The following is a 14,665-nucleotide window of genomic DNA, read 5'->3' as shown; positions in this document are numbered from 1 at the left end:
TGTGTAGTTCTTTGCAAATATAAACGTCTTGTGTGGATTACTGTTGCTAGAGTGTTAATATTAATTGCAATAACAACACTGCTGCTTCCCAGGCAGGAGCTAGAAAGCAGCTCTAAGGCTAGCACTAGCCAGACGGAAGGAGTCAAGGGGAGGTGCCTCAGCACGTTCGGCCCAGAAGAGGCGGGGCCTTAAGGAGTGTTTTCCGCCCCCCAAGTTCCGCCCCTTACCCCCGCCCTTTTTGTCGGTGCGGCGTAGGCGGTTACCATGGGGATGACGTCTAGAGGGCGGGGCGGGGCGGGGCTATGGAGAGGAGGAGGAAGATGGCGGGAGGGTGGCTCTGAGGAGACCTCGGCGGCGGCGGAGGAGGAGAGAAGCGCAGCGCCGCGCCGCGCCGGGGCCCATGTGGGGAGGAGTCGGAGTCGCTGTTGCCGCCGCCGCCGCCGCCAGTAGCTGCTGGACCCGAGTGGGAGTGAGGGCGAAACGGCAGGATGAAGTTCGCCGAGCACCTCTCCGCGCACATCACTCCCGAGTGGAGGAAGCAATACATCCAGTATGAGGTACCAGCGCTGGCCGGGGTGTGGGGGGACTCGGAGGGGCCACCCTCTCGCCCAGTTCCCACCTCCACCGCCGCCTTCCGCTCCTTCTGCCTCCCCGCGCTTTGGTGGACTCTGACCCGCTGCAGCGGGGGCCACTGCGGCATCTCCGCCACGGCCATCCCCTCCGGGCCCCTCTGCCCTTCCCCTCCCCCGCAGCCCCGTTGCCGCCGAGGTAACGGATATACGGGCGGCGGACCCGGAGGAAGGGGCACAGCCCCGACCCGGGCTGGGGAATGGTGGTGGGAGGGCGAGCCCCGGTGGGGTAGTCTCGGGTGCGAGGGCAGCCCTCGGTTGCGGCAATTCCGCGCTAAATCCCCTTCTCCCTGCTCACCCTGACCTCTCGTCCCCACCCTGGGCGAGCGCCCCCTTGCCAAGGTTAGGTCTTGTTTCTCTTTGCTCACCTCTCACCAGGGAATCCTTCTCTTCCTAGATAAGCCCCTCCAGTGGTTTCCTCCGAGTCCTTCATTCCACAGAGCCCTTCGGCTTTTTCCTACTTGCCCACTGTTGACAAAGGCTTTGTAACCAGGTTGAAACTTGATTTAAATATACGTCGCATAGTGATTGTAGTATGCAAACGTATTGTGATCATCTGTCCTCTTTTGATAAGGGGACGGCGACTCGTCTTTTTACTGATGGCATGAAGTATACAAACTAATGACATCTTTGGGTTTGGCTCTTCTGTTGTTTAGGAACGGAGTGAAGGGGAAGGAGGACAGAGGAGAATTTTAAAATGTACAGGTTTTATTTCCTAAAATTTTTGTTTGCCAAGGAGAAAATTCCTATATTGTAAACACTGTACCTTTTTTTATCTTGTAAATTTTTCATTTAATGTCACTTCGAAATGGTCTGTGATTAACATACTTAAAAATAGAAGGTCTTATACATTTGATTGGCTAGATGAAAACTTTTTTTTTTTTTTTAAAACAATATACTTTTAAAATGTACCTATGTATCACAGAATTCATGCTGTTTCCCTTCCCCTTTCTCCTGCCCGGTTTCTGTGATAATAGCTCTTGGATGGTATTTAATACATAGCGATAAGGAACTGCCATTACCTTACATTAATTCAGGAAAAAGTAAAGATAATGAACTCACTTATATATTTAGAAGGCAAGATGCCTGGAGGGCTTTAAACATTGCAATAGGTTATTCTCAGTAGCTGGCAGTTCAGCTCCTGGATAGAGAAAGACTTGTCTGTACCCTCCAGGAATTCACATGTATGTTATGTGCAGGAACAAAGAGTGTAAAATCAATATGAACACGTATGCTAGCTAGATTTTATGAACGGAACTATTTTAGTCTTCTGTTTATTTTTATTTAAGTTCAGTGATAAGGATGTTTAGGCAATAGCAGTGAGTTTATTTATTCATATAACCCACTGCCGTCATATAGTCATTGTAATAATTGAAAGAGATAGGGAAAGGAATGTAGGTAGGTTAAACAAAACCTTAAGGGTTGTAAAATAAACTCACTTGTAATACGCAGTTTTTTTTTTTATTATTGCCAGAAATGAAAGGCCTAGAATTATTAGTGCCTTCTTGTCACTTAATTTTCCTACAGTGTTTTGTGGCCACATTTTGTAAATAAGAATGAAATAATAAGGAACTGGCATTTCAGCCTGTACAGTTTTTGATTTATTGTTTCCAATAATATTCGGTCACTTTTAAAATCTTGGCTAGAGTCCAGGTGATGGTTTTTATTGAAAGAGGAGTATCGGCCTTTCATCATTCTAGTAGTAATTTTCAGCACCACTGCCAGTTCTTCGTGCAAGCATAGGACATAAACACACTGAAGCAACATCTTGTACTTGTGATATGGTATGGTATGCTTGATTTGGGCAGAAGCAATAGTGGCTGGGTGTATGCTGTGATTCATTTTAAGTATTACAACATTTAACTGTTTGATAGAATTGTTTTAATCTGGAATATTTGAGAATGGAAGGGGAAGCACATGATTTAGTTTGGAAATGCAATTACCTCTTGATTTGTAATGTCAGCTTTGTGATTGGAGTAACCACAGTGATTTCTGGGATTCTTCATTCACATAGTCCATTTGCACACTAACCCTAAGGGTTACTCAAGGTTGGTTACAGCGGGACAAAATTCCTGAGCATATGTGTGGCTGAATTATCTTGCCTGGGCCAATTATAAATTGCTATTTGGAAATTTCATTTATTGTAGATAATTGAAATTTGATTCTGCAGAGATTTCCTACTATATGTCTCCTGACCTGGATAAGCTCATTGTTTAGTAGGCACAATTAAGTGAGGGGCACTTTTCTCTGTGAGTTGGAGCCATTAAAGAAATGCTTATAGGCTTGGTATCTGTGTATTGTGTGTTGTTTCTCAAGAGCTGGTGGTGTTCATTTAAAAATAATAAAGCAGCATAAAGAAGAGTCTTTAGAGCCGAGGAATTTTGACAGTGTGAAAATTTTGGGGGGAAAAAGGACGCGCGTAAGAGATGTTTTAGCTTTTTGTTGGAGAAAAGAACCTTTCATAATGCAATAATATGTAGTTCTGCTATATGAGGATGATACCTCTGAAACATTCTTTGTAGAGCAAACACTTGAATTTATGTTTCAAACAATGGTGGTGAAATTTTGGTGTATTACACCTGATTTTTAGCCTATGATGCTGTCCAGTACTGTGAACCATTCTGAACAGTTCAGATTCTTTGGTTTTTATGTCATTTTGCTATATTAAGTATTACTTCAAATAAGTGGAGCATTAGAACTGAAAATTTTGTTTAACATACAATTATAAGTGCCAATTCTTTTATAAGTTAACTCTGAAACTCTGGGGGCAATCTTTTTGCCTTTCTAGGCCTCTTTCTTTTTCCATAAATGAGAATACAGGGCCAGAGCTTTTCAAGATCCACGCTAGTTCATAGGTTCTTTGATTTAACTTTTGGTGGTTGTTATTCCTTAGATTATTAATTTTTTTTAATGCTAGTGAGCCATCAATACCCAGGAAATTAATACAGTTTTTAATTTGAAAATAGGTTTTGAAGTTCATAGGCTTAGTCTTCGTAGGCAGAACAATAAAGCCTAAAAGAGTAGAGCAACATGAAGAAACCACATAACAGAAATCTGTTTGATTCAAGTTTGTGAATAATATTTATAAAGAATAAACACAAATAAGCAGAGACTATCCCTGTCTCAGGTAATCTATTTGAGTGTAAATCTTGACATATAAGATAGAGCATCAATAAATCTTTATAAGAACACTCTTCTAAAAATTTACAATCAGTGATTATATATTTTAGAGCTTGTAGTTGATTAATCAGAATTAACTTAGACCAGTTAATACCAAATGGACTTTAGAGAACAATTTACAGAATATTAGCAAAACCAGCAAATATACTGGTGCTGACTTATGTTTTCTTCCCTAGGAACCTATGCTTCTTTGATTCCTCAGGAACCAGGAATGGTTTTTTCAGTGAATACTTTAGTTTTGCAAGATACTAAAATAATGAGGTCTGTAAATGACAGGATTTTAGAGCAGACAGGGAATTTAGAGTTTATCTCCCACCTTGTTTTCTCAGGCAAGGAATCCAAGGTCCAGAAAGGTTAAGTCACTTGTCCAAGATCATATATATAGCTAGTCTCTTGAGCATTGGGTGTGTAATCGTTGGGGTCACACACACTAGCTGTGTGACCCTGATGAAATCACTTTTTCTTTCTGCGCTTTAGGTTCTTCATCTGTAAATTGAGAGGACTGGACTTCATGGTTTCTAAACTCACAGCCCCATATTTTCTAACGACCCATCCAGCTTTAAATTTCTGTGCTTTTTTTTGTGATTTAATTATATTTGATAAAGAGGACAGAATTTAAAGGCGTATTATTAATAACATGATCCAGCCCACTACTGTTGAGTGGATTCTGACTCATAACGACCCTATTATGTTGATTAGTTAGGATTAACTTCCCTTGCTGGAACTTGTTTGAAATTTCCAGTTTGGCCACCCGATGGGGCACAAACCACACGTTTTCTTTCAGGCACTTCTCTCACAGATGAAAGTATAGTGTATTTAAGATAAAAACAAAACCCGTACTTGCAAATGATTGTGTCAGTGAGATGCCTGGCATTTACAGTTGTTTCTTAAGTAGGTGAGTGAATGTTGTATAAGACAGGAAGCTATAACAGTTCATTATTTTTTGTAAAATGTTTTAGGGTGATTAACCTGGAAAGATTATACTTGTCCATCTTTGAAGGTTGGTTTTGGATCAGATTTTGGGTAAACGCCCAGATCATAAGACCCTAAGAGTCTTATTTGACCTGGGGTGGCCACAGAAAATTAGTTCTGGCTTCAAGTTCAGTCCTAATCTGGAAAGCACTCGAAAGACTGAATTGCTCTGCCTAGGGGTTTCAAGGATATTTAAGTAGTAACTCCCAAAGGAGAGTACCAAAACTCTCATGGAGAAGGAGAAGGTAGTATTAGAACTGGTATTTCTATTTATTTATTCATTTCGGATAAGGAAAGGAAGAAATAAAGCTTTACAAATACAGGTATTTAAATGGATCGATGCTGTGCCCTCACTTAGCAGGTCATACACAGGTATTCTGAGGGAGAGAGAGAGGATTAACAGAAGTTCTTTCACTTGTTTGTGCACTTTGAGCAAATAACAACTAACCCACCTGCAGTTAAATGAATTTATGGGTATTATCTAGTTTAACTTAACTAACCCTTATAAGATGGATGTGACTTAAAGACTTCTGTAAAGAAGCCTTAGAAATATTACCAGTTTCGCAAGTGTAAATGAACAAGAAAATGGTAGAGCGGACAGTCCTCTTCTAGTACTAGCCTTTTGTCAGCCAAATTACAGATAAAAACATGACACTTCAATAGCCCTGATGAGAAGTTGGGTAAAACATTTCAAAATTACTGAGGTAATTCTTTGAAATAAGATTTTTATGTTCACTGTCATCCATGATGAACATCACCCTCAGTATATTATGTATTGTGAATATTTTGCTTTTGTGAGGTATATTTTTCAGCTTATAGCCATTATAATCAAAATCATCTGCATTTTGAACTTTGAACCAGACCTTTGAAATACTGTGTCACAAAATACTAAACTAAGATTTTAAAAAGTAATGAAACTTTTCGGTTATATTGTTCTCTAAAAGTATTGTTATTGATGATAATTTTTTAGAGAGATCAAAAATATTTTTGTACTATTCATAAATGAAAGTTAAAAATTGTTTATTTCATCCTTGTCTTTCTCATCTTTTTAAAACTGATTTTTAACACTTCTATTTTTTATGTTATAATATAATTTAAAATTAATAGACATATACTGGATGTTATACAGTAAAACTCTTTTTTTCGTAGGAGTATAACGTAAAAGGGTTGTAAGACTTGACTGATGCAGCACATCTACCATGGCCTCCACCAGACTGAGTCCAGTAAAACTAGACAGTATCTGGCTACCACCACTGACTGCTCTGCCAGAGATCACAATAGAGGGTCCTGGACAGAGCTGGAGAAAAATGTAGAACAAAACTGTAACTCAAAACGAAAGACCAGACTTGCTGGCCTGACAGAGACTGGAGAAACTCTGAGAGTATGGCCCTCGGATACCCTTTCACCTCAGTAATGAGGTCACTCCAGAGGTTCACCCTTTAACCAAAGATTGAACAGGCCTGTGGAACAAAACAAGACTAAAGGGGTACATGAGCCCTGGGGCAGGGACTGGAAGGCAGGAGGGAACAGGAAAGCTGGTAGTAGGGAACCCAGGGTTGAGAAGGGAGAGTGTTGACATGTCATGGGGTTGTTAACCAATGCCATAAAACAGTGTGTGTACTAACTGTTTAATGAGAAACTAGTTTGTTCTGTAAATCTTCATCTAAAGTACAGTAAAAAAAAAAGTTTATAAGACTTTATCGAAGTTGTACAGCTTAACCACAGCTGGTTTGTGAATTACCTGGTATTAATCTGGCCTTTAGGATTGAAAAGAGTGTCAAAATTCCAGAGTTCTTGCCCAGTTGTATTTGCCTTTTCAGATCTTTCCTTTTCTCAGTTAACGCTAAGAGAAGGCAAGTAGACAAAGCTCATGAACTAATGCCTTAAAAATCGTTTAGTCATTGATTCAACAAGTTTTTATATGTTCCCTATATTTGCTATAGGCTGATAGATTTGTCATTGAATTCTAGCCCTTTCATTATCTTAAAAATAGAGAAAAAACAAAACATATATACACAAAATGTTGTTTTTGTGTGGGTTTTTTTTTTTTTCATTTTATATTTCAGTTAACAGTGTTTTTAAAATTAAAAATGGTGTAGAAAGGGAAGATTGCAGATTGAGGACTTGGAACTTGGCTGTAAATTTGGATAAATTATGTAAATGATACTGAAGGCTTTTTCCTTAGCTCTTCAAACTTTTATATGGTACACCTTTAAATCTAATATGTTTATAGGGAAAAATTTAGTTACCTGTTTTTTTCCATCACCAAGCAAATCTAGCATTTCTAGGGACTGACCAGAAAATCTAAAAATTGTTTGCTTATTTGGTAGGTCAGAGGAAACTGTAATTAACCTGCTGTAAACAAAAAAACTTACAATTTTCATATTTTCTTTGATAAAAGGGTGTTTATGCTGATTAAGAAAACATAGTCATCTCTTACTTATTGAGGGTGACCTGCATTATTAGAAAGACTCTAGATCAGGAGTAAGGAGATCCTTAGACCCAGTTCAGTCACTGAATATTCATGAATAGTTACCAAGTGATTTTTGAAGACTGAGGGACTGAAATGTAATCATAGAGGAAAATGGGAAGTTTGTAGGTTATTGTGTAAATTACTTACCTAAGCTCAGTTGGTAAAGTTGTAGTTCACAGGGTAATTCATGTGCTTTGCGGTTTTTCTCTATACCTTCGAGCACTGGTTTTCAGACTTTTTGGTCTCAGGATCATTCGAACTCTTAAAAATTATTGAGGATTCCCCTCAAGAAACTACTGAAACTAATAGAAGAGTTCAGCAGTGTTTCAGATTATAAGGTAAACATACAAAAATCACTTGGATTCTTCTACATCAACAAAAAGAACATCGAAGAGGAAATCACCAAATCAGTACCATTCACAGTAGCCCCCAAGAAGATAAAATACTTAGGACTAAGTCTTACCAAAGGTGTAAAAGACCTCTACAAAGAAAACTACAAAGTACTAGTGCAAGAAACTAAAAGGGACCTACATAAGTGGAAAAACACACCTTGCTCATGGATAGGAAGACTTAACATATGATCATTAGCCATTAGAGAAATGCAGATTAAAACTACAATGAGATTCCATCTCACTCCAACAAGGCTGGCATTAATCCAAAAAGCACAAAGCAATAAATGTTGGAGAGGATGTGGAGAGATTGGAACACTTATACACTGCTGGTGGGAATGTAAAACGGTACAACCACTTTGGAAATCGATTTGGCGCTTCCTTAAAAAGCTAGAAATAGAACCACCATATGACCCAGAAATCCCACTCCTCGGAATATATCCTAGAAAAATAAGAGCCTTTACACGAACCGATATATGCGCACCCATGTTTATTGCAGCACTGTTTACAATAGCAAAAAGATGGAAGCAACCAAGGTGCCCAGCAATGGATGAATGGATAAATAAATTATGGTATTTTCACACAATGGAATACTACGCATCGATAAAGACCAGTGATGAATCTGTGAAACATTTCATAACATGGAGGAATCTGGAAGGCATTATGCTGAGTGAAATTAGTCAGTTGCAAAAGGACAAATATTGTATGAGACCACTATTACAAGATCTTGAGAAATAGTTTAAACTGAGAAGAACACATTCTTTTGTGGTTACAAGGGGGGGGTGGGAGAGGGTTATTTACTGATTAGATAGTAGATAAGAACTACTTTAGGGGAAGGGAAGGACAACACTCAATACAGGGGAGGTCAGCACAACTGGACTAAACCAAAAGCAAAGAAGTTTCCTGAATAAACTGAATACTTCGAAGGTCAGCAAAGTAGGGGCAGGGGTTTGGGGACTATGGCTTCAGGGGACGTCTAAGTCAGTTGGCATAATAAAATGTATTAAGAAAACATTCTGCATCCCACTTTGAAATGTGGGGCCTGGGGTCTTAAACGCTAGCAAGCAGCCGTCTAAGGTGTACCAATAAGTCTCAACCCACCTGGATCAAAGGAGAATGAAGAACACCAAACTCACAAGGTAATTATGAGCCCAAGAGACAGAAAGGGCTACATGAACTAGAGACTACATCATCCTGAGACCAGAAGAACTAGATGGTGCCTGGCCACAACCGATGACTGCCCTGATAGGGAACACAACAGAGAACCCGTGAGGGAGCAGGAGAGCAGCGGGATGCAGACCCCAAATTTGTGTAAAAAGACCAGACTTAATGGTCTGACTGAGACTAGAAAGACCCTGGCAGTCATGGTCCCCAAACCTTCTGTAGGCCCAGGACAGGAACCATTCCCGAAGCCAGCTCTTCAGACACGGATTGGACTGGACAGTGGGTTGGAGAGAGATGCTGATGAGGAGTGAGCTACTTGCATATGTAAGTTTATATGTGAGAGACTGACTTGATTTGTAAACTTTCACTTAAAGCACAATAAAAATTATTTAAAAAAAATTATTGAGGATTCCAAAGATAGCTACTGATATTTACTATATTAGAAATTAAAACTGAAAACTTTGCAAACACAAGAATATATGACCTTCTACTAGTCATCAGAGAGATGACATACTTCATGTGGCCTCTGGAAAACTTGTGAAAGAATGAGAGTGAAAAAAGCTACTGAAGTGGTATTATTATGAAAATAGTTTTGACCCATTGGGTTCTTTGACCATACTTTGAGAGATACTGCTTTAGAGTACCAGACTCCTTTCAGAACATTTGAAGATGTCTTGAGAAAAGGCCTTATGAGGCACATGAGAGGTTAAGGGAATCCCATGGGTGAACATTCTCTGGTATCTGCTTCACAGTAAAGGGCTATGGAGAAAAGAAAGTTGGCTTACCTGGAGTTCATCTGATTCCCAAATTCCTCTGTCCTTTCTTGTAACTGAACTAGTAGAAATGTGGTCAGTGTACCACTAAGGAGAAAAGAATTAGCATTCACTGAGCAGTTAAGAGCCAAGGGTCAGCTACTTTACATATGTTATCTCATATAATCTTGACCACAGTTTTACAAAATAGATAATTTATCATCTGCATTTTACTGATGATGAAATTAAAGGACAGACTAGTCAGTTTGCACAAGGCTACATAACTAATAACCATCATGCGTCTCTGGTAGCTTGCATGTTACTGTGATGCTGGAAGCTTTGCCACCAATATTTCAAGTGCTAGCAGGGTCCCCCATGGTGGACAGATTACAGCAGAGCCTCCAGACAAAGGGAGACTAGGAAGAACAGTTGCAAACATCTGTTGATAATTAGGATGAGGAATGTACGAAGTATGAATCTAGGAAAATTGGAAGTATTCAAAAATGAAATGGAACGCATAAACATCGCTATCACAGGCATTAGTGAGAGTGAGCTGAAATGGACTGGTATTGGCCATTTTGAATAGGACAGTCATATGGTCTACGATTCCGAGAATGACAAATTGAAGAGGAATGGTGTCGCATTCGATGTCAAAAAGAACATTTCAAGATCTATCCTCAAGTACAACGCTGTCAGTGATAGGATAATATCCATACACCTACAAGGAAGACCAGTTAATATGACTATTATTCAAGTTTATGCACCAGCCATTAAGCCAAAGATGAGGAATTTGAGGATTTTTACCAACTTCTGCAGTCTGAAGTTGATCACACATACAGTCAAGATGCATTGGTAATTACTGGTGATTGGAATGCAGAAGTTAGAAACAAAGAAGGATCAGTATTTGGAAAATACGGCCTTGGTGATAGAAATGACGCTGGAGATTGCATGATAGAATTTTGCAAGACCGATGACTTCTTCATGACAAATACCTTTCTTCAACAGCATAAGTGATGACTAGTTACGTGGACCTCACTAGATGAAATACGTAGGAATCAAATCGACTACATCTGTGGAAAGAGGTGATGGAAGAGCTCAGTATCATCAGTCAGAACAAGGCCGGGGCCAACTGTGGAACAATCAGTTGCTCATATGCAAGTTCAGTTTGAAGCTAATGAAAATTAGAGCAAGTCCATGAGAGCCAAAATACAACCTTGAGTATACCCTACCTAAATTTAGAGATCATCTCAAGAATAGATTTGATGCATTGAACGTTAATGACCGAACACCAGACGAGTTGTGGAATGACATCAAGGACATCATACATGAAGAAAGCAAGAGGTCATTAAAAGACAGGAAAGAAAGAAAAGACCAAAATGGATGCCAGAAGAGACTCTGAAACTTGCTATTGAATGCAGAGAAGCCAAAGCAAACAGAAAAAACGATTATGTAAAAGAGCTGAACAGATTTCAAAGGGTGGCTCAAGAAGACAAAATAAAATATTATAATGAAATGCGGGAAGACTTGAAGTTAGAAAACCAGAAGGAGAGAACATGCTTGACATTTCTTAAGCTGAAAGAACTGAAGAAAAAATTCAAGCCTTGCATTGCAGTATTGAAGGATTCTACAAGGAAAATATAGAACGACGTAGGAAGCATCAAAAGAAGGTGGAAGGAATGCACAGAGACACTATACCAAAAAGAATTGGTCAACGTTCAGCCATTTCAGTAGGTAGCATATGATCAAGAACTGATGGTACTAAAGGAAGAAATCCAGGCTGCAGAACTAATGGTACTGAAGGAAGAAATCCAGGCTGCACTAAAGGCATTGGTGTAAAAAAAGCCTCCAGGAATTGACGGAATACCTGTTGATATATTTCAACAAATGGATGCAGTGCTGTAGGTGCTCACTCATCTCTGCCAAGAAATTTGGAAGAGAGCTACCTGGCCAGCTGATAGTTAGAGATCCATGTTTGTACCCAGTCAAAGAAAGGTGATCCAACAGATTGCAGAAATTCTTGAGCAATATCATTAATATCGTACCCAAGTAAAGTTTTGCTGAAGATCATTTAAAAGTGGTTGCAGCGGTACGTTGATAGAGAACTGCCAGAAATTCAAGCCGGAGTCAGAAGAGGACTTGGAACAAAGGATATCATTGCTGATGTCAGATGGATCTTGGCTGAAAACAGAGAATACCAGACAGGTTTTTGACTGTGCAAAGGCATTTGACTGTGTGGATCACAACAAATTATGGATAACATTGCAAAGAATGGAAATTCCAGAACACTTAATTGTGCTCATGAGGAACCAGTACATAGACCAAGAGGCAGCCTTTTGAGAAGAACAAGGGGATAATGCTTGGTTTAAAGTCAGGAAAGGTATGCATCAGGGTTGTATCCTTTCCCATACTTATTCAATCCATATAGTAAGCAAATAACCTGAGAAGCTGAACTTTATGATGAAGAACACAGCGTCAGGATTGGACAAAGACTTGTTAACAGCTTGTGATACGCAGATGACACAACCTTGCTCTCCGAATGTGAAGAGGACTTGAAGCACTTACTGATGAAGACCAAAGACTGCAGCCTTCAATATGGACTGCACCTCCACATAAAGAAAACAAAAATCCTCGCAACTGGACCAACAAACAGCATTCTGATAAACAGAGAAAATATTGAAGTTGTCAAGGGTTTCATTTTTACTAAGGTCTACAATCAGCGGCTGTGGAAGCAGCAGTCAAGAAATCAGAGTATGTTATTGCATTGGGCAAATCTGCTGCAAAAGTCATCTTTAAAGGGTTAAAAAGCAAAAAGCTGTGACTTTGAGAACTAAGGTGCACGTGACCTAAGCCATGATATTTTCAGTTGCCTCATATGCATGCAATAGCTGGACAGTGAATAAGGAAGACCGAAAAATTGGTACCTTCGAATTATGGTGTTTTCCAAGAATATCGAGTATACCATAGACTGCCAAAAGAGCGAACAATTCTGTCTTGGAAGAAGTACAGCCAGAATGTTCCTTAGAAGCAGGGATGGCGGGACTTCATCTAATGTACTTTAGACGTATTATCAGGAGGGACCAGTCCCTGGGCAAGGACATCATGCTTGATAAAGTTGAGGGTCAGTGAAAAAGCAAAAGACCCTCAACAAGATGGATTGACACAGTGGCTGAAACAGTGGGCTCAAACATAGCAATGATTGTGAGAATGACTCAGGACCATGCAGTGTTTTGTTCTGTTGTACACAGGGTTTTTATGCACTGAAACTGACTCAATGGCACCTAACAACAACTTAAGAACAACATAACTAATAAGTATTATAGTCAGGTTTTGAAATCAGATCTGTCAGACTATGGAGCTCTTGCTTTTGTATAGGAATTGTAAATAACAGATAGTGTGACAGCAACAGTGCTGTTAGTTTTTGGAGTTTTTACTGTGTCAGTTACTGTGCTGTGTACTTTAAAAACATTTTCTCCTCATGGCAGGCCGTTAAGGTAGGTTGTTTACTCTGTTTATAGATGGGAAAAAATGAGTCTTAGAACCATTAAGTAACTAATTATGTTCATACTGCTAATTGTAGGTAGCAGAGATTAGATTGTAGGAGCCCATGGCCTTAACTCCTACATCCTGTTGTTTTGTGAAAAATAAATAAATTCATCCATTAATACATACATAAATTAAGTTGTGGCTTGACCTGGTCTCTAGCACCACTGCTGTAATCTGGTGAAGTAATGGCTGGTCTATTTTTAGTACCGGGTCTTGGTTTGCATGGTTTGGAGGAAGTAGAGTGTGGTCTAGAGGGCAGAGTTTATTAATTTGTAATTCCCTCAAGGTAATCAGTATAACTCTTATTGGACAGGCAGCTGGTAAGTAGAGGGTTTATGAAGGTGAACCATAAGAAAATGATGAGATAATGGTGATAGAGTAAAAGGAGGAAGATAAAAGTCGACATAGCTGTTAGTATGCCACAGTTGTGACATTTCTGTATCATCTGTTTTCGAACGTTAGACCTGTAAGGAACTTTAGAAATTGTTTAGTCCAGTTCACTTCTTTACTTAAATGGGAAGTGAGGTCTATAGATGTTAAATGATTCCAGGTCACATGGCAGTTTAGTTGCAGAGTTAACAGAATCACCCTGATTGATTTTACATCATATGCTAATATGTTAATAACATATACAGAGCACACACTCTGGAGCCTGATTGCCTAAACTCATATCCCAGCTTCAGAGTTTACTAGCTAAGTGATCTCGCAAGTCATCTTTATAACCTCTCAATGCTTCAGTTTCCTCATCTGTAAAATGGAGATAATAATTGTAATTACAGGACTGTTTTGAGGATTAAATGAGTTAAAATATGAAAAAGTGCTTAGAACAATGCCTAGCACGTAGTAAGAGGTATATATTTGCTATAAAAATTCTTTCTCCTGTCGAGCCTAGTGGAATTAGATAATGTTAGGTTAACAGCATCTTGGATTCTGTAATTATCTTTGTGAGGGAACCCGAACCTCAAAGCTTGTTGCTCTGGGCTTGTCCAGTTCAGGTTTTCTTGGAAGTAGCTTTGTTGATTTTACCTATTACTTCTGTTATCTGTGGTACTTATTTTAATAAATTTTCCTTAACCTTTTTGTAGAAGAAAAGCAGGTGAGAACAATTATGTGCCTATGAAGTAAGTTGAATTCTCCTCAGCAACTTGTATCCTTGTGTGTCTAAATAGCTTGAGTATGTTAAGTGGAAACCCTGGTGGCATAGTGGTTAAGTACTACGGCTGCTAACCAAGAGGTCAGCAGTTCAAATCCCCCAGGCACTCCTTGGAAACTCTGTGGGGCAGTTCTCCTCTGTCTTATAGGGTCGTTATGAGTTGGAATTGACTCGACGGCAGTGGGTTTGGTTTGGTTGTTTAAATGGGTGTCTAATTTTAGTGTTTTTCAATTTCCCAGTGAAAATTTAATTTTTAATCCTAGCGTTAGTTTTAGATTTGAAAAAGACCTCAACTCCCTTGTTTCACAGATGAATAAATTCAGGGTAGAGAGGCCAAAAGATGTGGTTAAAGTCTTAACAGCTAGCTTGTAGCAGAGCCTGGAAGAAGAATATTGGCTTCTTCCTCATTG

The 14,665-nt window shown here is 39.3% G+C and overlaps 1 protein-coding gene across 1 annotated transcript in view; it reads left to right on the top strand.

Moving 5' to 3' along the window:
• The first annotated feature begins 338 nt into the window (after positions 1 to 338).
• Positions 339 to 14,665, top strand: part of XPR1 (xenotropic and polytropic retrovirus receptor 1) — a 270,301-nt gene continuing 255,974 nt past the window's right edge. The window contains exon 1 of the mRNA XM_003410859.4: positions 339 to 557. Coding sequence (XP_003410907.1) covers positions 489 to 557 — 69 coding nt within the window. The 5' untranslated portion in view covers positions 339 to 488. The remainder of the gene's footprint in view (positions 558 to 14,665) is intronic.

The sequence above is a fragment of the Loxodonta africana genome, chromosome 25 (genome assembly GCF_030014295.1).
Source record: "Loxodonta africana isolate mLoxAfr1 chromosome 25, mLoxAfr1.hap2, whole genome shotgun sequence".
Classification (NCBI taxonomy): Eukaryota; Metazoa; Chordata; class Mammalia; order Proboscidea; family Elephantidae; genus Loxodonta; species Loxodonta africana.
The sequence above is the reverse complement of the archived record's forward strand: the minus strand, read 5'-3'. Positions and strand labels throughout refer to the sequence as shown.